Here is a 22,547-nt window from a genome sequence, read left to right as displayed (position 1 = left end):
AGTAATTCCAAGAACACAGTTGTTGAGATAATGAATAATTATTATGATTATTTCTGCTTTATCTCTTCATACTTCTACTTTTAATAAGAAGGACACGACTTTGATACACCTTTTATAAAAACTCACATTTATGGGCACTCAAGCCACCCCTGATGACATCAGAGATAAGGAAGTCTTGGCCGTGATTGTTGCTCAAGAGTCATTCACAAATTTCAGACAGAATTGCTCTATTTTATAATATTAACCACATGTAAAGTTTGTTTTAAAGTGGAAATATTCCTTTACTAAGTCATGTTCAGTATAATGAACTTTACAATGACAGACGTTTAGGTCTTGTTGCATCATAGATGACTCTGAATTATGAAGTAGGGGGGGGGGATCAACCCTGACATTGTGTAGGTGAAATAATTGTTTTTATAATTGCTCCAGTGTGCACATATGCATGTTGTTCCTCAGTTGTTGGCAGCCAACCAGCTGTTACAGCAGACGCAGCAGCCCTATAGCTACCTGATTGAGACGGTGAGACAAAGGGATACCCAGATCAGCACCCTGAAGGAGCGTCTCACCTCGCTTGAGGACGATGTCAGGTACACGTACACAACACACCTCCACAAAGAGGAAACACATCTCTCGATAAGTCAACACGCGTGACCTTTTTTTCTTTTCTTAAATTGTAATTAGAGTGTTCTGTCTTGCTTGCCAAACTCTTTTGTTCTTAATTTTATGAGTTACATTTTGTATCTTGTAAATTACCCATCATAGCAGCAGGCCATACCTCCCCACCCTTGGGCGTCTATGCTTTATCCCTAGCTCCCTTTGTCCTGATCTGTCCCTCTCATACTTAGCTAATTCTGTCTTTGTGCAAAGTTGCACGAGTGCATGCGTTTGTCTATGCCCAATAAGTGAGTGTTTCACATCAGCACACATTTAGCTTCCTGGCACTGACCTAAATCTCCCCTGCCCCCCTCTGTATTATAACCTGAGAAATATGCAAACTGAAAGACTGCAGGTTTTCTCTTGCTGCTCACTACCACTGAGCGCTCAACTGGGGCAAGCAGCAGAGTGAAAAAAAAATTCTTTAAAATCCCCATAAGCTTTTCAAACCTCCCCATCTGACAGATATATTGAAGTCTTCCTGTGGCTATGCAGTGCTATCTGTGTAACAGCAGAGACACAGATTCTCACTTTATGTACTACAGTCTTTCTGTCTTAAGTAATAATTGTATTCACACAGATTATTTGGTAATATTTAAAATGGACTCCGCTCAAATCAGCTAACAACAGTGTTTCAGCAGAGGCAGATCTCAGGCAATAATACCCATACCTTTAAAAATCTTTTGTCTAGAGTTCTCAGTGAACAATGGTGAAGCTACCCAGCCGCTGTTTCAAGATTTGCATGATCATTTGCTTTAAAGCGCCCCCATCACAATCCCTCGCTTGTATGTTTCACAGCCCCAGGAAAGAACACTTGGACAGTACTGCAGAGAGTTTTTCTCACAAGATAGAAGCCTAACGATCTTGTAAAAAAAAAAAAAGAAGCGTTTATATATTTATTATTCTTTGTATATTTTTGAAATTCATAACTTGTGTGTTTAATTTATTGCTTGGCTGTTGACGGTTTTGTACCATTGATATATACTCACATAACTCACTTAACTGCTGCTGTTTAGACAGACTTGTTTATAGTCCAGCATTGTGTTGTTTTTTCCCCCTTAAACTAACCTTAAGTACACAGTCACACAAATGAGGCAACATACCACGCCTCCACACCTGACCCTGTGTTACCCCTAACCTGACCCCACCCTAAAGTTTGTAAAATAAAACTCATTCTAATTAATATTGGACATCTAACACACAGTATATAATGCTACTTCTCAAATCTTACAATAAAGTGTATTTTATTCTATTCTATGATCTGACAATATCATGCCTTAAAGAATCTCATAAACCATCAATCAGTGATACACATGACTTGCTTGTTTAACAAGTCTCATATGGCCCTATAAGTAACTTGAATAACTTGCAGTAATGTTTTTCTGTTAATTCAAGATCTGCTCTCGCTCTCTTTGTCTGTTTTTGGGTGTAACCCTAGTTCTCTGAGGAAAGAACGGGCTGCACTGCAACAGGTGAAAAACAACATGGCTGCCGATCTGGAGAGACTCCTCAACCATCGAGAGGTACACATGGTGACGATTTCTTTTATGTTAGCTATTCGTTTTTTTTCCCCACTATGATGATATGTAGTGGTGACAACTGCGTTCAGTGCCTCCCATTCTATTCCAGTATATTTGGCTGTTTCAAAATGGTGAGATACCAGCAAAACCTTCCTTTGAAAGTAAAGATTCATGAGTCAGACCAGCATGTTGTAAGCACATGGCCGTCACGAGTCCTGCCGTTGATGCTGCCTGCCAACCTATGCTTCTATGGAAACACACAAATTCAACCAGTAATTCCAAACTGTAGAAACGTTTGGAAACCTTTTTTATTATGGCTGCAACTGATGCCTACCATACTGTACACTAGAAGACTATGAAAAGACTAAATTCTGACATCTAAAGACAAATATGTCATAATGTCTCTGAGTTTTTAGTCACAGACTATATGATTTTGCAATGCCTAGGGAACACAATTTGCAAGATTACAACTAGATTCTTTTTGAAAAATGTAACCAAGCTAGCTAGCAACTTAAGGGAAGGTTTGCCGATTTTATGTTCTGTCATACATGCAGATGAATGGCGGCAGTACCTAGAGCTCCGCGTTTGATTATTTTTTTGTTTTGATTTTGACATACTTTATTAATCCCGCAAGGGAAATAAAATCTTTTTCACTCTGTTGCACACAGGCCTGAAATACACACATGTACAATGCTCAGGACCTATACATGCACAAATGGAGAGATGTTAAGTGTGATGGGGCTGCGGCTGTCCATGGACAGCTGCCTCGAGCAGTTGGGGGTTTGGTGCCTTGCTCAAGGGCACCCTGGCAATGCCCAGGAGATGAACTGGCACCTCTCCAGCAGCTAACAGTCCCAGTTCCCAACCCAACTCTTTACAGACTGAGCTACTGCCACTTTTACTGTTTACACGCAGGTAAAGCTTAGCGCACCCATTGGTTGTTGACTGGTGGTTGTGATTTAACTTCACTACCAAGACTTAAAACTTACGATAATATCAAACTATTGTCGGAACGTCAATACGGGAAAAAGACTGACTCGGACTGAGTTTTATGACCACCTTACACCAAAGGATTGAGACGACGGGAGTGTGCCCCAACTTCAGCAAGACTCTCATGATTTCATTCCAATATTGAATTTAGTCTGCGACAGTGGAATCGCTTGAAAAGTGGTTTGGTGTAAGGTCAGTATAAAGATCATTTGCATCATTAATTCATCTCTCAGTTCTTTGTTTGGTCTATAATCATATATCAGAAAAAGATCCATCACAATTTCCTAGAGCCCAAAGTGATGTCTTCAAATGTCTTCCTGGTCCAATTGACATCCCAAAACCTAAAAATATAAAATTATAATTTAAGACAAGAAAAAGCAACAAATTCTCAGATTTGTGAATGTGAAACCATTAGACCAAACACTTGCTGATTAATTTTCCGTCGATCAACTAATCGATAAATCAACTAATAGTTGCAGCTCTAAAATAAACTTGATAACTCTTGATATCCAGACAGTGCACAGTGTTGCAATGCTTCCTTCAAGATTGCGTGTGCTTGTATGTGTGTGCGCGTGGGAGTGTGTCCCCCAAGCCAGCTGTATGAAGTATGTGCCCTGTCATAGACAGCTGTTCCTCAGCTTGGCTGTTTGGGATGCCGTGTGTGTGTGTGTGTGTGTGTGTGTGTGTGTGTGTGTGTGTGTGTGTGTGTGTGTGTGTGTGTGTGTGTGTGTGTGTGTGTGTGTGTGTGTGTGTGTGTGTGTGTGTGTGTGTGTGTGTGTGTGTGTGTGTGTGTGTGTGTGTGTGTGTGTGTGTGTGTGTGTGTGTGTGTGACATGCCAGGGCTCATGTCCTCAGGAGTGATAAATAGAACCGTGAAATGGCCCAGAGTCCTCCCCTCTGCCCTGCTGCCACCCCACAGACCCTTGAGCTTGTTGAGCTTATTGCAAGGCGTCCCATAGTTGTCATCAGAAAGCAGCAACGAATTCCCCGAAAACCTAAGTTTTTAAGCAAATGTTTTACAAAATGAAAAAGCAAGTAGGTATACTCTTAAAAGATGGTGATTGATTGCTGGCCTTTTGGACACTACACTACCAGTTATTTCTCTCATGGCCCTGACAGACCAACCCGATAAGCGGTCGTCGGACAGTCTGGCGAGGTCGGTGACTCGAGTCTGTTCGGTGTGTTCCATGCCATCGTCCGTTGGAGGAGCTGTCGGCCTTCATTTTGGCCGACCTGACTTGCTGGGTCGGAGGCCGGGCAGAGTGCTAACCCGGAAATAACGAACAGGATGAGTGACGAACGCCTCTCAAAATCTGACGAAAATCTTTTAAACTGACCTTTGTCGATCTGAAATGAAGACAGATTCAGCAATTGTATGGCCTATTTCTCGCTTAAAATGTTTTCAGAAACACGTTTCAGTGAACTATTTTCGTAAAATACGAGATCGTATTTCGAACAAGCCGCCATTACTATCTGCTGGAGAAGCCAGACCCACGTGACTTGTTGTAATTTCCGGTTTTAATTTTTTGTATTACGTCTCACGCACGCGCAGAACGTACGCTCAAGACGGCGTCGCTTCGGTGTGTTCCAAGGCACTTTTTGAACCTCGGGGAGCCGACTGGTCAGTCCAACTGCCTTTTCTGCCGACGGTCAGCCGTCAGGTTGGTGTGTCAGGGGCTTTAACGATTCCAGTTTATTGTTTTACCGTTGTTTTCACATCCCTATTTTCATGAACCATGTGAATCTCCAGGAGTTAGCGGTGATGAAGCAGGTCCTGATCAGTATGCGGTCCAGACAGGGAGACGCTCTAAACCTGTTGGAAACAGATTCAACTGCCATCAGGACCTCTGGTGCAGGAAAACACCAGTCCAAACGTATTGGCAGGACCACAGAAGAAGAGTCACCAAACAAACCCAAACCCACCGTGTTTGTAAGTGTCTGACTCTGCAACACCTTTTTATGAGTCACACCACCTAAACCTGCCTGGACAGAAGTTGAGACAAAGGAGTATCATGATACATTTTCATTTTAATTTGAGCTTTTCACTGAAGTCAGCTGAGCAAAGATATGCTGTTGTATTAACCCTTGAATCATGAGAAAGTCAAATAGGTGAAAATATCTTACGAACCCAAAAAAGAGCTGCGCACTTCGTACTTTTCTAACCATCGTTTTCCCTCTTTGTTTCTTTCATTTGCAGACCAATAAAGAAGTTCCTGATTGGTACCAAAAGAAGAAACAGAAACCTAAATGAGCATGATGTTCTGTTACTACTAGTGCTATTAATTGTCACTCAGGGCTTTAACAATATTATTATTTTATTAAGGCTTTTCAAATCTCAACATCTTTTGAAATACAAAAGTAGAAACATTTACTGGTGCCTGAGTGTTTTGTTTTCTCATCCTTGGTTACATATTGTTTAGAGAGGATAAATTCCCTGCCTACTGGTCCAAAACCAGAAGTAAAGGTATTACCTTCCACAGGGTACACATTCCGAGCCAACCGACTGCCCAAAAATTCCTCTTTCTTGGCAGTGGTCTATTTTATTAGGTCTGTCTATCATTATTTCCTCATCTTTTCCAGGTTTGCAGATACTGGTGGCTGATATACACGAGCAGAGGCTCCTTTGGCTTTAAATATAGACATAGTAGGCATACCTTTATCATTTCAGACCATGTTCTGATCGGTGTCATATTAAACTCGACCAGAGGACTGCTTTAAAGCTGTTTTTGTCCCTTTTTTATAAGCCTACAATACTTCACAATACACTACTTTATTTCCCTGTTTTGTGAAATAGTTAGAACATGCAATACATTAGAATTTGCTTAAAAAACAATGTGCATCACTTGTATGACCTATCAATTTTTGTACCAACTAAAATGTGAGTCTGAGTTGCCATAGCAGATGGTATTTTTCACAATAAACTGTGTGATAAAGTGTGATTTTAAACACATTCCAAGGATGTCCTGTTAAAAGAAAACATTTAAAATCTCTCAGCATCAGATATTAAAGGGGCACTCCACCAATTTGCAATGCATATGAAATTCAGTTAACTTGTCACCAGAAGTGCTGCTTAACCAGTGAGAAATGATGAATAATGTCTTATGTGGAGGAGCTTACAAATGGGTGATCTCAGCTCAGGCTTAATAGTCTGCATCACATGCTGAAAGTGTGGGGTTCGATTTTGTCCATTCTTTTAATGTGTCTCTTTTGCGACTCCCAGCTTTATGAAAGTGGCATACATTGCTGGAATATGCCTTTAAATGTTTACAGTAGACAAGGAGGTACTTAGATGTTGTGACATGGCAAATGTAACTCAGTTAAGCAAAAACAAAATTAAATTTTAAGAATTGACACACACACACACACACATACACATATATATATATATATATATATATATATATAGAGATATATATATATATATATATATATATATATATATATATAGAGAGAGAGAGATATATATATATATATAGAGAGAGAGAGATATATATATATATATATAGAGAGAGAGATATATATATATATATATAGAGAGAGATATATATATATATATATAGAGATATATATATATATATATATATATATATATATATATATATATATATATATATATAGAGAGAGAGAGATATATATATATATATATATATATATATATATATATAGAGATATATATATATATATAGAGATATATATATATATATATATATATATATATATATAGAGAGAGAGAGATATATAGATATAGAGATATATATCTATCTATCTATATATATATATATATATATAAACTTAACACACTGGAGGGAAAAAATAATATCACAATACATGTTTGAAAAGGCTGGTTTAACCAACACCTTTATGGCTGAATGCGGTCGGGCTGGTTCTGTGTAGGCTACACTTTACTACCCTGTTGTCAATGTATTTAGATGTAAGCGTAGGGCGGTGGCCAGTGAATGAATGATCAAAGCCTTTTTAAAGGTTTGGTGGGCGGTGCATGTGCAGTATTTACACTGTGCCGCTCCGCCCTACAGCAGGAGATAGAAAACTGTCTGTGGGCCGGTGGAGGGATGAAACAAGTGGAAGGAGATGTACCAAACGGGCACACAGTAATAACTCCACCACACGCACTACACCTCGTCGGCTCCACTTCTTTCACCCTAGGACGCTGTAGCATCCTCCTTTTTGCATAACAGGACGAGCGGTCATTTGCGGTGCTGAATCGGAGCTTCATGGCCGCGACACTCGCGATGAGCGGCGGCGGGCAGGAGGATCCCTTTTACCCGCTGCAGAAGGCGACTCTGCCCGCTGGATTCGCTCTGGAGGACTCGGCGTTGTTCGGCTTGGACTGCAAGATCACAGAAACGGACAAGACTGGACATAATGACTACACACAGGTAAACCGGTTAGAAATCCAAACGACTTTACACATTAGTGATGTATTTCATTGAATGGGCGTGGCAGATTGGTTGTAGATCCAGGTTGTTTTTTTTTTGCTGGCCTCTTAATTTCATTCGGTTTATCTGCGTGATGTTAATCACCACTCTGTTTTGCACACATTGCGAGAATAAGCGAGCAGACTGCGACCAGCTGGACGCGAAACCGAGCTGCTCCGGCTGCAAACGCATTCACCGCATGTTTTCTATGCCAGCCAGTTGGCCACCAGTTGTTGGTCCCTTCTCCCCCTCTCACCATCATACCACGCTGACAACAACTGACTCCAGCTTCGGACAGAAAGCTCCCAGCAACTCTGTCCCCAGTTAGCAGGAAACTTGTGCATCAGAGGAAAGAGTGCAATATAGCAGCTGGTATGATCAGGAGCCTAGAAATAGCAGCCCATCCCCAGACTGCTGCTGCTTCTGCTACTGCAGCGGAGCGGATAGGGAGGCATGGGTGTTTCCCCATTCCCTTTCATGTTGCTTTTCATCCTCTGCTGCTGCAGGGCTTCTCCAACTTTTATACCTGACTTCAGATTCACAGGAATTAGACCACAAGGCATTGTTTCCTGTGATGCCAGTTTGATCAATAGGCTGTCTTTAGTCTGTTGTTATAACTACAGTTGTGCAAATGTCTTAATGTTTTGTATAAAAAGTATAAGATCTGATTTCCGTGGCATGCCTGATCCTCAACTGTTGGCCTCACAGCTGGTGGGTTTTTGAGTTCAGCCTTGCAGCCAGAGAGGGAATGTGGCAACTGCCTATTGATGACTACTTGATAAATGTTTTAGCGGTGACTGTCCTATCAAACCTTTGTCTTCTCAAAATAGCGCCTCAGAATAGTTTCATGGTGGCTCACGAAAAACAAGTCCGATCTGGATACATTTCATTTAAGTGTACGTAGAGATTTTAAAATGAGATATTTCTCAACCAGACTTTTTGTTTGTGTTTGTTTTTTTTATTCAACAGGCAAAGTATGAGATGGACAGGTATCTCTCCCCTCAGTCTCTTCCCCTTCCACCTCATGCAGACAGCCAGCAGAAGTCCCAGAGAGACAGTGCGTCAGCGCTGGATCAGTTCTTCACTGATCACACTGGGTCTCCCTACACCCTCAACATGAATCTTTACCTCCCTGACACGGCCTACCTGAGGATGGGCTTGTGCCAGCAGGTGCGGCCCCCTCAGCACCAGAACCACACAGGTCTCACTCAAATCAAAACAGAATCTGCCTCCCCGTGTTTCTCCACCAACATACAGCTGCACTGCCCCAACACGACGCCCACTAGTCGCTGCAGCACATCTGGGCATGGCCCTGGCAACATTGCCATGGAAACCTCAGCCATAAACATGTTAACAGGGTTACCGGACTTCACCAGTGTTTTCAACCAGCCGGGAGGCAGCCACGGTGACGATTCAGTTCCACAAGTTTTCATCAAACAGGAAATGTCATCGCAGTTCGAGCAGCATCCTCTCCACCACCATGACAACAGTGGCTCGCTGTTTCAGCTATTAAACTCTGGCTTGGACCATCACCATGACAATGGTATGGAAGCTCAGCAGCATCATCATCACCATCATCATCAGCAGCAGCAACAGATACAACACACTTCCACTTCCACAATCCACACGCCTTTCCATGATTTGCCGGTAGCTTCTTCTGCATCTCAACAAGAGCAGACAGCCAAGCCTGCCTACTGCCGCCTGGGTGGTGGGACATACACACATTCTCATGCTCAGGCACATCCCCATTTCCTCCAGCAGCAGGTGCCTTACCTGCCTCCCTCCCCGCCGAGCTCAGAGCCAGGCAGCCCTGACAGGCAGAAGGAGCTGCTCCACACCATGTCCCCTCCTCCCTCATATGCAGCCACCATCGCCTCCAAGTTGGCAGGTAGCACCCCTGGACTCGGACCTGGCCCGGGACCAGGCAGCTTAGCCCTGCCCCTAACTACAGGTCCCATGCCGGACCCAGGCCAAGCCGCAGGCCTTCCCCAAGTACCTGCAACAACCCCAGCCCCAGCCCCAGCTCAGACCACCGTGCCTGCCCGCTATAACCGGAGGAACAACCCAGACTTGGAGAAACGACGGATCCACCACTGTGATTACCCAGGTTAGAACAATAACACAGCCATTGTATATGCATGCTGATTCTTGTCACTGTTGTGTGTGTGTGTGTGTGTGTGTGTGTGTGTGTGTGTGTGTGTGTGTGTGTGTGTGTGTGTGTTTATTTTTACATAATAATAATAATTTAATTTTTACCTTTCATGTTGCTGTTTCATCCTCTGCTGCAGGGCTTCTCTGACTTTTATACCTGACTTCAGATTCACAGGAATTAGACCACAAAGCATGAACAAGGCATTGTTTGACATAACTTTGTTCACCTGTGATGTCAGTTTGATCAATAGGCATCTTCTTTAATCTGTTGGTTCCCTGTGGTCAAGTGAATGTCTGGTCTCTCACAAAGGTCCCCTTAAGGAAAACCAGCTTTATTTTAAGACACCTGGGCATTTAAAAAAAATAAAATGTTGTGTGTGGAATGACTTTCCCAGGCTTATGAGTCACAATATGTTTCGACAGCCTCAGCAGAGCTTGTGCTGCACTGGAATTAAAATATTTTGGCTATGGAGAATATCTATCACTGCCTTTCAATTAACCGTCTGGTTTAAAAACTTTATTATCTCACCTCAAACAGCTCAGGCATTCTCAGCCATTAGCTCTAACACATTGTTGTGGCTTTAAAGTCACTGGGATATTTGTGGAATGAATGTGTGGGTGTGTTAATTAGATAGATGTTCTCCTTAAGTCATTTGATCTTCTTTCCCAACACATAATTTGCATAAAGTCACACTTTAGATTTTTGTCTTAGATTGGAGTTTTACGATATGCAGCTACTTGTAGGACATGTAATGTCAACTAGCCTGTGGCAGCGTGTAAAATAGGCTTAAGCAGAGCCTCCTGCAGCATGTTACCACATGTCTAACTTCTTTAAAGTCAGATGAGGCAGATTCATCATATCCACACATGGACGCATTCACACCAAGTGTATATTAGTCACACTGCTGCAGCTGCTCATCTTCTCACATCTTTGCAATACATGATATTTAATCATGGCCTTATTTAAAGTCAGAATTAATGTGAAGAATATGTTTCTAAATCATTCAAAATATGACCTTTTTCACATTGTACTGTGTATAACATAATGTGCAAAAAGTTTCGTAATCCTGAACTTAAAATATCCCGGCTTCGATGTCAAACTAACAGGTGTAGAGAACCGACGTTTTCAACAAAGCCGTATTCTGTGAGATTAGTGCCATTAATGGTATGCATTTTCTTTGTAAATACACAAAATCTAAACAGTTTTAATACCAATTCAGACTGTGTGGGCCACATTTAAACAGTCACATGTCCTTTTTGAAAATCAGAATAACAAAAACAACATTTACTATATCTCATTCCAAAATCCGCTTCTGTTCTTCATTATTTCACATTTCTAGCATGCCACAGCTCAGTTTATTGGGTAAATACATATCTGACAAGTGAATGATTTGCATTTGGATTAAGCCTTCTGTTTGTGTTTATCTCCTGTCGTCAGGTTGCAAGAAAGTCTACACCAAGTCGTCCCATCTAAAAGCCCACCTCAGGACTCACACAGGTAAGACATTCCTCCAATTAATGCAGCTTTTTTTAAACGGGGACAAGTAGAAAAAAACAACGCTGCCCACACAACTCGTATTTCGGTATCTGCACTGGCACCATGTTGCTAGGCAGAGTGTTGTGTTCCTGGCATGTGTGTGTGTAAATGTATCCTACCCCCATCCTCTGCCCAATATACTATTCCATCAAAACAGGTGGAAGTGACATACTTCTGCCAGGGGATGACTCTCCGACTATGTGGTTAGCACTAGACGTGCGGTGCCATCTCTCTTAGTATACTGTTCAGACATCAATGTTTAAATGCTTTAATATGCTTGTGTGGCTTGTTTGCAACTATAAATATACACAAGATTCATCTGTGCAGATACAAAAATATCTTAGATCATCTTGTGTGATCTATCTCCACTTTAATCATCACTGTGTCCATTTTCCTTTTTCTTTCTTTCCCTTTTTTCTCATCTTTCTTTCTATATGTCTGACTTCTTTCACATTTAAATTTGAACTATTAGTTTTGGTTGAGCAAAGTCAACAATCAAGCACTTAGGTGTTGGGCTCCACCTCACTCTCCAGCTAACAAAACAAAGCTTCTGTTGATATCTACGCATTCCTCACTCATCTGGATACACACACACACACACACACACACACACACACACACACACACACACACACACAGAAACTTTAGGTTAACGTAACCCCAGTTCTTTGATAACAGAGTGAGGTGTTTCACTATGGGAATCGCCTTGGCGTGACCAACTATGGAAGCTCCAATGACACCACGTCTGTCCGTGACAGACAGGTCAAACTGTGCTAGGGCCACGCCCCCTCATATAATCACAGTCGACCAGCTCCTTACAAATCATTCCAGATAGGTTTCTTTCTGTGTCTCTGCAAGGAGGGACGTTTTGGTGAAACACCTCACTCTGTTATCAAAGAACTGGGGTTACGTTAAGTGATTCCCATAGTGAAACAAACAAAGTTAGAAAAAGAACACACAAAACTCACTCTTACTCTTACCACTACGATCCAGAGTTTTGTTCCTCTCATTAATCTGAACTGCTTGTACAGAACATCGTTGTGGGTGTGCGTGCCTCACATTTCAGTTTTTGGGAACATGACCCCGACAATTAGATCTGGCGTCATTCATGCTGCAGGCTGATTGTGGTTATTGCAGTTATTATAGACCACAAGATGAGAACACAACATGTAAAGAGGGATGTAGCAGCAACTTCCTTATCCTCTCTGCTTTTGTCAGTCTCGCTTAGTTATTTTCTCTCCTTTTTTGTATTGCTTTCATCCATCTAATCATCCTCTTCTCTTCTTTGTGCCATCCTTCCAGCTTCAACCCCCCCTCCATTTCTATCTTTGTCTGTTACTCATTCTACTTCTCTTATTCAGCTGCTTCAATGCACGCTTACGCACTCACACACACACACACACACACACACACACACACACACACACACACACACACACACACCTGTCAGTAATCTGTATGAGATGATTCCTAATGCGTTTGGGTCCCCTCGGGAGTTCCCACTCTAATCTCCATCAACATCCATTACCCTGATTGTGTGTGTGTGTGTGTGTGTGTGTGTGTGTGTGTGTGTGTGTGTGTGTGTGTGTGTGTGTGTGTGTGTGTGTGTGTGTGTGTGTGTGTGTGTGTGTGTGTGTGTGTGTGTGTGTGTGTGTGAACACTCCCAGTTCACTCTTCTCCGTCTTTTCGTTGTCTCTCCTCATTGTGTTCAGTTTCAGGTGTGTGTTTCTGTGTTTGGTGACGATGTGGTTAATTTGTGTTTTAGCAACGCTGCAGAACTTGCTGTGCTTGTTTAAAGGGTTGGTTCACTTAATGACCAGTGTTTTTTTACTTACATGTAGTGGTATCCAGCATACAGATAGTTTAAGATTAAATTTGTCCAGGTTTGAAAAAGAAAATAACATTTAAACATGTTTTAGTAGTTCCAATGGAAACTGTTCATAGCAAGGTGTGTGGACTATCCAGAGTTATAGGGACATTGTTATGGAAAGACACACTGTTGTTGAATTATTATTTGAGATTTTCAGGTGAATTACAAATGGTATGCATTGGCTATGCATTCTCACACAGTTGTTGATCATTAGAAATAAATAAATGTTAAAAAGAAGGAGGAGAAGAAGAGATACATTTTCAACCAGAAAGCACAGTTTCCATTAGATTCCATTATACAGTACTTTTCTCTTACAGCACTGTGCTCACTTTTAAGGCACTTTTCAATCAATTACATGGAGAAGCATATTTTTTAAGTGATTTAGCTAAACAAGAATCAAGTTCCTTACCAACTGGCCATGTTTCTTAAGCATCCATTGTTACCAGACAGAGCTAAGTACATAGAGCTGGTAGAAATGCCAATATGCACAAGTTAAATAATTGTTTTTCTTGTATAGTCTTGTCTTGGGGTGTAATGTACAACTGTATGTTGTTTGATTATTTTAATGTCACAAATGAAATTTCATTCACCTCCGTTTTGGCAGGAATGTCCTAGGCAGATATTTCAAAACATGGACCAATAAAACCAAAAATATCTGCATGAATAGATACCACTGGGTGAACAAATGTTAAAGCCCACCTTTGGGCTACTGGACCTGGGTTGGTGGTTGTGCATCACAGGTTGGGCGGTTGGGCCTAAGACGGAGCCAAGAATAAAGGAGAGAGAACACAGCTGGGGCTGTAGCTGAACAGTATTGGAATGACAAAAAACAAACATACCGCAACTGTCAAAGAGAAATGCACAGAGGCAAAGGCAGACAATACAGACGAGTCGGCCGTGGGAAACTTGTGCAGCCTTACTGCTGGATAAATGCTTGTGACCGCATTATGACTGTATATGTTGTTAGACAACTGGACTTTTCGGTAAAGCCTGTTTTCCCAGTTCCTCCACCCAACTGTATGAATCATGTAACTCAGGGAACTTATGTCTGTTTTATTAATAAATAGTGTCATCAGTTCTTATAATCACATATTGATACACCTTCAGAGAGCAGCGCACTCACTCAGAATTTCTCTTTTCTCTTCCGTCCGGCAGGTGAGAAGCCGTACAGGTGCACGTGGGACAGCTGCGACTGGCGTTTTGCTCGTTCGGATGAGCTGACGCGTCATTTCCGGAAGCACACGGGTGCCAAACCCTTCCAGTGCGCCGTCTGCTCCCGCTCCTTTTCCCGATCTGACCACCTCGCCTTGCACATGAAGAGACACCAGAACTAGCAGCGTTTGCACATGCACACACACACACACACACACACACACACACACACACACACACACACACACACACAGACATACACTACAAATACACAAGCACTATCTTGACACGCATAAAGCTCTCACTCAATCTCCCACAACAACGTTACAAGCTGCCTGATGACACTACAGCTGCTATCATGTGCTGAAATGGTACGACAGCCTAACAAACGTGTTGGTCTTAACCCAGAGTTAGGTGATTCGGAGGCTGTAAAGTAGAAACATAATGGCCAGATGAAGTTCCTGGTCCCTTAACCTTCAGCTATACTTGGTATAGATTTATTTAGATGAATACAAGGAAAAAAATAAAACAAAAAGAAAATGGTAGTTCCAAATGTTTCCAGTCTATTTAGACTCTTTTGTGTGACTGGGATGAAAGCACTTACCACTCAAAACTTGTAAATTTTTTGTCTCTGTCCTAACATAGAACTGGCTTTATATTGTTGTTGTTTTTTTTTTATAAAGGGGAAGCTTTGTTTGCAAAACTAGTCAAGCCAAATCTTTATTTACTCATTGGTTTGTTAGTTTGTTTATATAACTTGAATATCCAGTTTTGAGATATATATATATATATATATATATATATATATATATATAATTTTTTTTTTTTTTAACCAAATCCTTTGGTTTGCACTAGAAATTGTAATCTAAGTCTAAGCCTTTTTGGCCCATGCATCTCATTCACCACTGGAACGATCTTTATCACTACTGGACTGAATCTATGTGAACACCACACAAATTATTGCTGTTCAGATATTAAAAATTGAAGGCATTTATACTCTGGAGAGGGGGAAGATAGTGCAGGAAAAAACGAGGGAGGGGTGGAGATGAAGAGAGAGAGACAGATTTTTGTTTTTAGAGAGAGGAAATCTGAGGATGACTGAGAAACAGAGGAAGGTGGATGGTTGCTAAAGAGCAGCAATTAGGTGATGAATTATTCATGTTGTCTTTTCTAACCAGAGAAATGTAAGCAGAACCCATAAACATATTAGAATTCATTCAGTTAAAACATAATTGACGATTTGATGCACAAGCTTCAATTAAGCGTCTTCAAAATACAATTATTGTACATCTATCTCATCCAGCCTTTATTTTAAAAACAATCTTTAAAATGTTTTAACCAAAGTATCATCTTCATCACCAACACCTTATTAAGTGCCTCCTTCTCTGATTTATGTTTTTGTTCAGTGGTAGTAGAGCTATGATCAATGTAGACAGTCCTTTTAAACACACACGGTGCTGTTTTTATTTCTTAATCTATTGAAATCTCTAGAAATAAAGGACTTTCTTTTTAAATTGCAAGGTTTAATCAATCATTCAATGTGATTTAACAGCTCGGCTCAGGCCACTTCACAAACTTTTTTTTATTAAAATGACAGTCAGTCCTTTCTCTGAGGGTTTTCACTCTGTACACAACTAACTTGCAATTTGGCTCTATCAGTCAATCGAACATGGACATACGTTGTGTTAAAGGATAAGTTCACATTTTTTCAGGTCTTTCTTAAAACAAAATGCCCATAAGTGCAATTCGAGAGTTATTGGTTGATGCAAGTGTTCCTCAAGCGATCCCTGCTTAAAACATTTTCAAAAAGACAGTAACTTTTAGTATTAGCTTATAGTAACTTTGGTTGAACTCATTAAGAAGTAGAAGTAGCCACCCATTGGTTTGTGGATTACTGTTTTGAAGCCTCGAGTTTGGCATTTTGGCCATCACCATCTTGGTTTGTTGGAGCTAGAAGTGATCATATTTGGATGAGAGGGTGGAGCCAAGTTATCAGCTAGTGCTAGCTAGGCAGCTTGGTTAGCTAGGTGCATCCATAATTCATGTAAGTGTGATATTAATTGGGATGTTAATTTAGGCTTAGTGTCTTTTAGTAATAGTATTAATAATAATAATACATGCAGGGGTTAAAGGCATTGGCTTCTCTTTTCAGGCCCGGATGTTATGTACATTTCTTTTATGCAGTCTATGGTTGAACTTTAGAATACATTTTTCCACAGAACAGGGATTTTGTCCTGCATCGCTTGCATTGAAATCGTTCTTGGAACGGATCTTGTCACTGTCAGTATGGACGAGAGGAACAATCGCATCCTTTAAAAACTCCTTTAGTATACATATTGACATGAGAGTAGGCCTACTGTTTTAAGACAGACTTGAAAAATGTGATGTACACTTAAATGTCCATTTTGATGGTGTGATTTAGCTTGTGTCTATAACTGTATTTGTTCATTCACTGCAGGTAGCATCAAGATAATATAGCACTGTAATGTATCATGGTAAATCTGACTATTTATTTGATTGTGTAGAAGTGGGGGTTGTATTAGATCAACCGTCTTTCTCCCCAGCAAAAATGCCTTAATGTAAATATATGCACTGTAAATAACTGTTGATTTTTCTTCCTCTTTTGTTATTATTTTGTAAACAAAAGGGTAAAAAGAGGAAAATGCCCTGCATCCAAAAATATTTGAGCCTTTTTTTTCCTTAAGTTTTGTTTTCTTGTCAAAGATATTTTGATGCCATTGTTTTATATATTGTCCTTCCAACAACTTATTTTGTAGATTTGATTTCTTCCTAGGTAAACGTTCCAAAGACAAAAGTTGTTTTTTCTTCAACTGAGTGAAACCGATCCTAATAAAGTCAACTGACACTTTTACAGACGTGCACTTGTGCTGAAGTTAATGGGAAGATTTCTTCTTTTACCTGCTAACAATTACTGAATTTCAGGGATTATAGATGTGATCAAAGTATATGGTACATTTAGTTTTTTGTCCATGAGGTTTTTATTAAAGCAATTGTTTAAAGAGAAAGCCATGCTGTGCTGATAGAGAGTGGTGTCTGTGGTACATTAAAACAAGCCTTTTCAAGGCCTAAATAAAACAAATGAGACATAACCACATCTCTTAAAATCTAGACATGGTTTCTGTGGAAGTGCTGATCCTGTGTGTCTGGGATTTGAACATGCTTAAAAGTTAAGTTTCACCAAAAGGAGATAAGAAGGGAAGATGTGGAGGAGAGGCCAAGTGTTCTCGTCCGGGACCTGCAAGTAACCTGCAGCACCCTTGCTGATCAACAAACAATAGTCCTTTGATGTCCCAGCAAGAGACAATGGACAAGAAAATAAATTTGACCACCACTCGGGGACCAGAGGGGAATCCCACTGCATTGAAATGGACATACAAACGCGCGCGCGCACACACACACACACACACACACACACACACACACACACACACACCATATGTTCTTGATTTAAGTCATAAATGTGACCCAGGGTCTCTGTTGTAATCTACCTCAGATGTCAGAAAAGGAGGGGAGAGAGTGAAAGAAGTGAAATGCAGAACAATCTAAACAAAAGAATCTCTGGGGGGACCCAATCAACCACTTCCGTCCTCCTACATCTCCTCTCATTCTCCTCCTCCGCTCTTCTGATTTAATTTCATTTTCTCTCTTTGTCTTTCCATGCACCGTATCCCCCCTCTCCTCCCCGGTGGAAAGTATTGTATGAAAGTCCAGGGGCGCAGCTCCATGGGTCAGAGTGGAGACTGTTCTCATAACTTGCTCCGCTCCTCCTTTTTTAATCATGCACCTCGTCTCCCTTTAGTCCTCCGTGCTCCCATATTTTCCTCTACCTAAAACTCAAGAGGGGGATTTTGTTCTCTCTTATTTCTTATCTTATCTTGATTCCCTCTCTTGCCAAGTCTTCCACATTATACAAAATGTGTGAAAATGTAGACTTGCAGGTGTATTTCTGAGTGTAAGAATATTAAAAAACTTAGGATGAATATTACACACACACACACACACACACACACACATACACACACACACACACACACACACACACACACACACACACACACACACACACACAGTGGTGATGAGTGAGTGGGAGCTACCGGTTCATGTTTTGGATCAACTAAATTAATGTCACACATCTGGAAGAAGGCTCCTGCCTGCTCCACCCTCTGCTGTGCTGCGTTGGTGTGATTCCCAGTTTCCCTTTGTGTGTGCATGTGTTTGTGTGTGTGTATGTAGGTATAATGTTTCCAGTGCTCCTCTCTTGGAACAGACCACCCACTCAGAAGACCAATAGAAGGACTACGGGGAGCCCGGACACACACACACACACACACACACACACACACACACACACACACGCAACTCCCTCCAAAGTCAACCATTCCTAATATTCTCAGAATAGAACATGTTGTTATCAGAGATTATAGAGATACCACAACAGCTGACATGCTATCAAAAAGTTAAAAAGATAATATCAAAAATTGAGGAGGGTTTCATTCCAAGACGCTACATTCATTTTTAAAAATGTAGCCTCAGGTGAACTCAGTAGTTGGAAAATGTTAAAGGTTTGAAATCAAATATCAGAGCCTCATCCCTATGGCTGCTGTAACGGACTATAACGTTCTCTATAGGGGACTGTACCTTGAAGTCCTCCACAGAGAACCGCTATAGGGGAGTTGCTGCAAGAACAAACACTGGAGGGTAACCCAGAGCTCCATCAGTGACATTTTGGGCGGCTGTGGCTCAGCAGGTTTGTCCACTGTTCTCAGAGTTGGCAGTTTGATCTCTGGCTCCTCCTGCCCACATGCCGAAGTGTCCTTGAGCAAAACACTGAACCCCATGATGTTGAGGCCATGCTTCCACATAAACTAAGGTCTGCTACAACAGTGTCTTATATTATATTTAAATAATTAAGCCAATTGTGTGTGTGTGTGTGTGTGTGTGTGTGTGTGTGTGTGTGTGTGTGTGTGTGTGTGTGTGTGTGTGTGTGTGTTTGTGAATGGGTGAATTAGAGGAAGTAGTAAAGCACTTTGGATAAAAGCGCTACATAAATCCAGCAGTTCACTCAGCTCAACATTAGCCTCAACTAAAGATGAATTATTTACTCTACAAGTGGGGCAACTGGAACCAGGGCCCCAGACCCCCAGGGACCCCAGAGGCCCCAGGATCAATTAGTTTGTATTTTGATTAATTGCTGATTTGTTTGAAAGTTTGCACCACTAAACCAAATATATAGTAAAATGATGAGGATCTTAAGGTTTGCTTGTTGAAATCTAGTTTTACTGTAACCCCTTGTTGGACTGGTCATTACAAATTGACACTGTGTGTTTTCTTAAATCCAAGGCGATTTTCTTTTTTGGGACACAAGAAAAGCAACCTTCATCTTCATAATTTTTCGAAAGCACGGCTTATTATTATTTTTTTTATTCTAGTAGAGATCCTAAAGTTTACATAGATACCAAACATGTCAGGATACATTTTAGGTCTTGGGCTTTTACCCAGTGTAAACATCATATATATGATACAGTCACAGACAGTGGAAGAAGGGGATTTTTTTCCTACATTAAAGTGATGGGAAAAAAAGAGGAAAACTATGTTACAGAGAACCTTTATTATTTCAGTTGATATTATGCTCACATGGTTCATATTTCCTTCTATACATGTGTTGATATTACAACAAACTAACTGGCACACAGCAATCCTCATTGGGTCAGGTTGCATTCCAGGAGTACTGCTTGGTTTGTGGGTCTCAAACAATCAAATGAAGCTGGCTCATGTAGTCTGCCATATGCTCTGTACCTGATGAGTACTTAAAAACAACAGGATACGTTTACATAATTTACAGAGAGTGGGATGAAGGTATCTTAGTTCTAGATACTCTAGATCACTACATTTTTTCAGGGATTTTTGGTCCTGTCTTGTGCTCGTTGATGGCTATTTCCCCAGTTAGAAAAAAAAGGGGCCCATGGTTCATTTCTGTAATCCAGCAGGTTGATCCCTCCCTGACATCAACATCATTATGTAGAGGTGACAGCTGATAATCAATACAGAGTCAGCACCAAGCTATCGCACAGATGCAAAGAGGTCAGCAAGAAATTCCTCAGCTGAAATACACTCAGCAAAATAAAGATTTCATAATCTCTCATTTCAAAATGAAATACTTAACATCACTCTGCAGTGACTAGTAAGAAAAAGATGACAAATCTTGCAAACCATAAATCAAGATAATAGTCTTAGTCACAGTTCCTGATAAAGCGAACATTCTGGTAATAATTGAACTACTTGTGTGTGTAACTCTTGCAGAAATATGTTATGATACCCTTGAGCCAACCAAAGATACATAACAGTTACTCCTTGGGAAGGTTCCTCTGCATGTAAAGTGAGTTCAAAGGACAAACCCATTAGGCTTCCCTCCAAATCAGGCAAATCTTTGCACCTGCTAAACACCCAGGGTGACACCCTGCATTAGCCCTTACTGTAAGAGGATACAACAAAACCCTTTTGCTTTCACACATGAAGTGTGGAAGTGGAGGCCTTTTTGTGAGTTCTTATCATGATTTGTAAGAAGAGAAAAGGGTCAGCAGGCTATATATCGTCCATATATACATACACTTTATCAAAGCTGTTTGCTTACAGTTAACTTCTTGAGTACTGGACTGTGCTGAACGCCTCCCTGACCCAACAGCTGATAGTTTCCTCTTGTCTTTTCACATGTTTTATAGTTTCATGGTGGCCGGTGATGAAGCACATGTGGTCGCTGTTTGGTTAGTCATACTGTCTTATTACTGGAAGCACACAGATTCAGTCTAAGATGACAGTGAGCTGTGAGACTCAATCACTCAAATTAACAGTTACAAATCTTGACTGAAATGTAACTCTCTACTGCATTCATTCTGTTTTTTGTGGGTGGATGATTTGGGTTTTGTGATCATGGAAACAAGCAACATACGGTATGCATTGGATATGCATATGGTCCCTTGTTTCTTTATGTAATAGTTCTGTATTTTTTTTCCAAATATATTTTATAAACCACAGTCTTCATTTTCTGATTTTTTAATTCCATGTTGAACCTTAGTACGCAGATGCTTTTGGTCATGAAACAGAGATGGAAATCACATTTTTCTCCTATTCTGTAACTGCACAACATTGCCTTGAGGCAACAAATGGAAAAATCACAGTTTAGGAATATATAGGCTATGAAAATAAGATTTGTCTCAAAACCATCAGTTATGCTTCGTTTGGGATCCATGCACATGGTTGTCTTGATTTGAAAGTCTAATTGATCTCAACCTTTTCAGGCACAGCGCCACATGTGGCTCTGCTTTATCCCTGAAGTGTTCCCACCACAAAATGCCACATTACACCCACTACACCTCCTCATTTGATTAATCAGAACCATGTCATCAGCCATCACATAGTATGAAGCATCAAATATTTATAAGTTGGAGAGTGTGAGGGTCAAAAACACTTTCTGTTGACTGAGGGAAATGATATACAGTTGAGGGTCAATGACTTTTCATGACACTGATGACTTAAACCTGGGGCTTAAGCACCTGATTGTGCGTTCTTGTGTTATTCAAGGAATCAATTAGTTCTGTTTCAAAATAAATCTTCATGGAGAAACCTTTAGTTATTGTTGTAACAAAAACCCATAGTACAGACACTTATAAAATACAATAGCGTCATTGTTAAGTATTTATAATACTGATCGCTCAATCTTTGGAAGATAAACTCCAAAATTTAAAGTCCCAACGAGACTATCTGACATACGTACCTTGATGTATTTCTATTGAAACATTATGCTCAGGCAGGACATAAATCAGACAGTATTTACAATTATGCACCAGTGGAAAACTGAGGTAGTTATGTTCCAGGAGAGGTGGAGGGTCAGGACTTGTGATGGTTTTATTGCTGGGAGTTTTTCATTCTCAGAATTGACCCATTGTTTTCCAGGAAGTAGAAAGCAATGACATTTTGTTACACGAAAACTACAAAGCAATAAAAAAAAGAATCTATAAATGCATACGATGAGTTGTCTCATTTAATTTTATTGTAATTTTAAAGTCACTATTTAACTTATTGGTTTGCTTTTAATGTAAAATCTACATGTATGAGCTCTACTATAAATTTGTTTTTAGCAGTCATTACTAACTCAAACTGGTCACTCAGTTTTGTGCTTTGATTTGAACACTAACATTACTGGGACATGAATCAATTTCA

At 40.5% G+C, this 22,547-nt stretch overlaps 2 protein-coding genes across 4 annotated transcripts in view; both read left to right on the top strand.

Moving 5' to 3' along the window:
• pibf1 (progesterone immunomodulatory binding factor 1) overlaps positions 1–5,882 on the top strand; it is a 30,544-nt gene extending 24,662 nt beyond the window's left edge. For both annotated transcript variants that reach the window (XM_035992133.1, XM_031307788.2), the window contains 4 exons: positions 457–587; positions 2,093–2,177; positions 4,914–5,093; positions 5,361–5,882. In XM_035992133.1, coding sequence (XP_035848026.1) covers positions 457–587; positions 2,093–2,177; positions 4,914–5,093; positions 5,361–5,414 — 450 coding nt within the window. In that variant the 3' untranslated portion in view covers positions 5,415–5,882. The remainder of the gene's footprint in view (positions 1–456; positions 588–2,092; positions 2,178–4,913; positions 5,094–5,360) is intronic.
• A 1,239-nt stretch (positions 5,883–7,121) lies between these two features.
• On the top strand, positions 7,122–17,185 carry klf5a (Kruppel-like factor 5a). 2 transcript variants are annotated; one of them, XM_031307775.2, is made up of 4 exons: positions 7,133–7,560; positions 8,569–9,706; positions 11,189–11,248; positions 14,313–17,185. In XM_031307775.2, exons 1-4 carry the CDS (start codon positions 7,396–7,398, stop codon positions 14,489–14,491), a joined length of 1,542 nt encoding a protein of 513 aa, XP_031163635.1. In that variant the 5' UTR covers positions 7,133–7,395; the 3' UTR covers positions 14,492–17,185. The 2 variants fall into 2 exon arrangements, with proteins under 2 accessions (XP_035848360.1, XP_031163635.1); XM_035992467.1 differs by lacking the exons at positions 11,189–11,248; positions 14,313–17,185 and adding an exon at positions 9,926–10,050 and having other exon boundaries at positions 7,122–7,560.
• The last annotated feature ends 5,362 nt before the right edge of the window (positions 17,186–22,547 follow it).

Source organism: Sander lucioperca, chromosome 15 (genome assembly GCF_008315115.2).
Source record: "Sander lucioperca isolate FBNREF2018 chromosome 15, SLUC_FBN_1.2, whole genome shotgun sequence".
NCBI lineage: Eukaryota > Metazoa > Chordata > Actinopteri > Perciformes > Percidae > Sander > Sander lucioperca.
The sequence above is the reverse complement of the archived record's forward strand: the minus strand, read 5'-3'. Positions and strand labels throughout refer to the sequence as shown.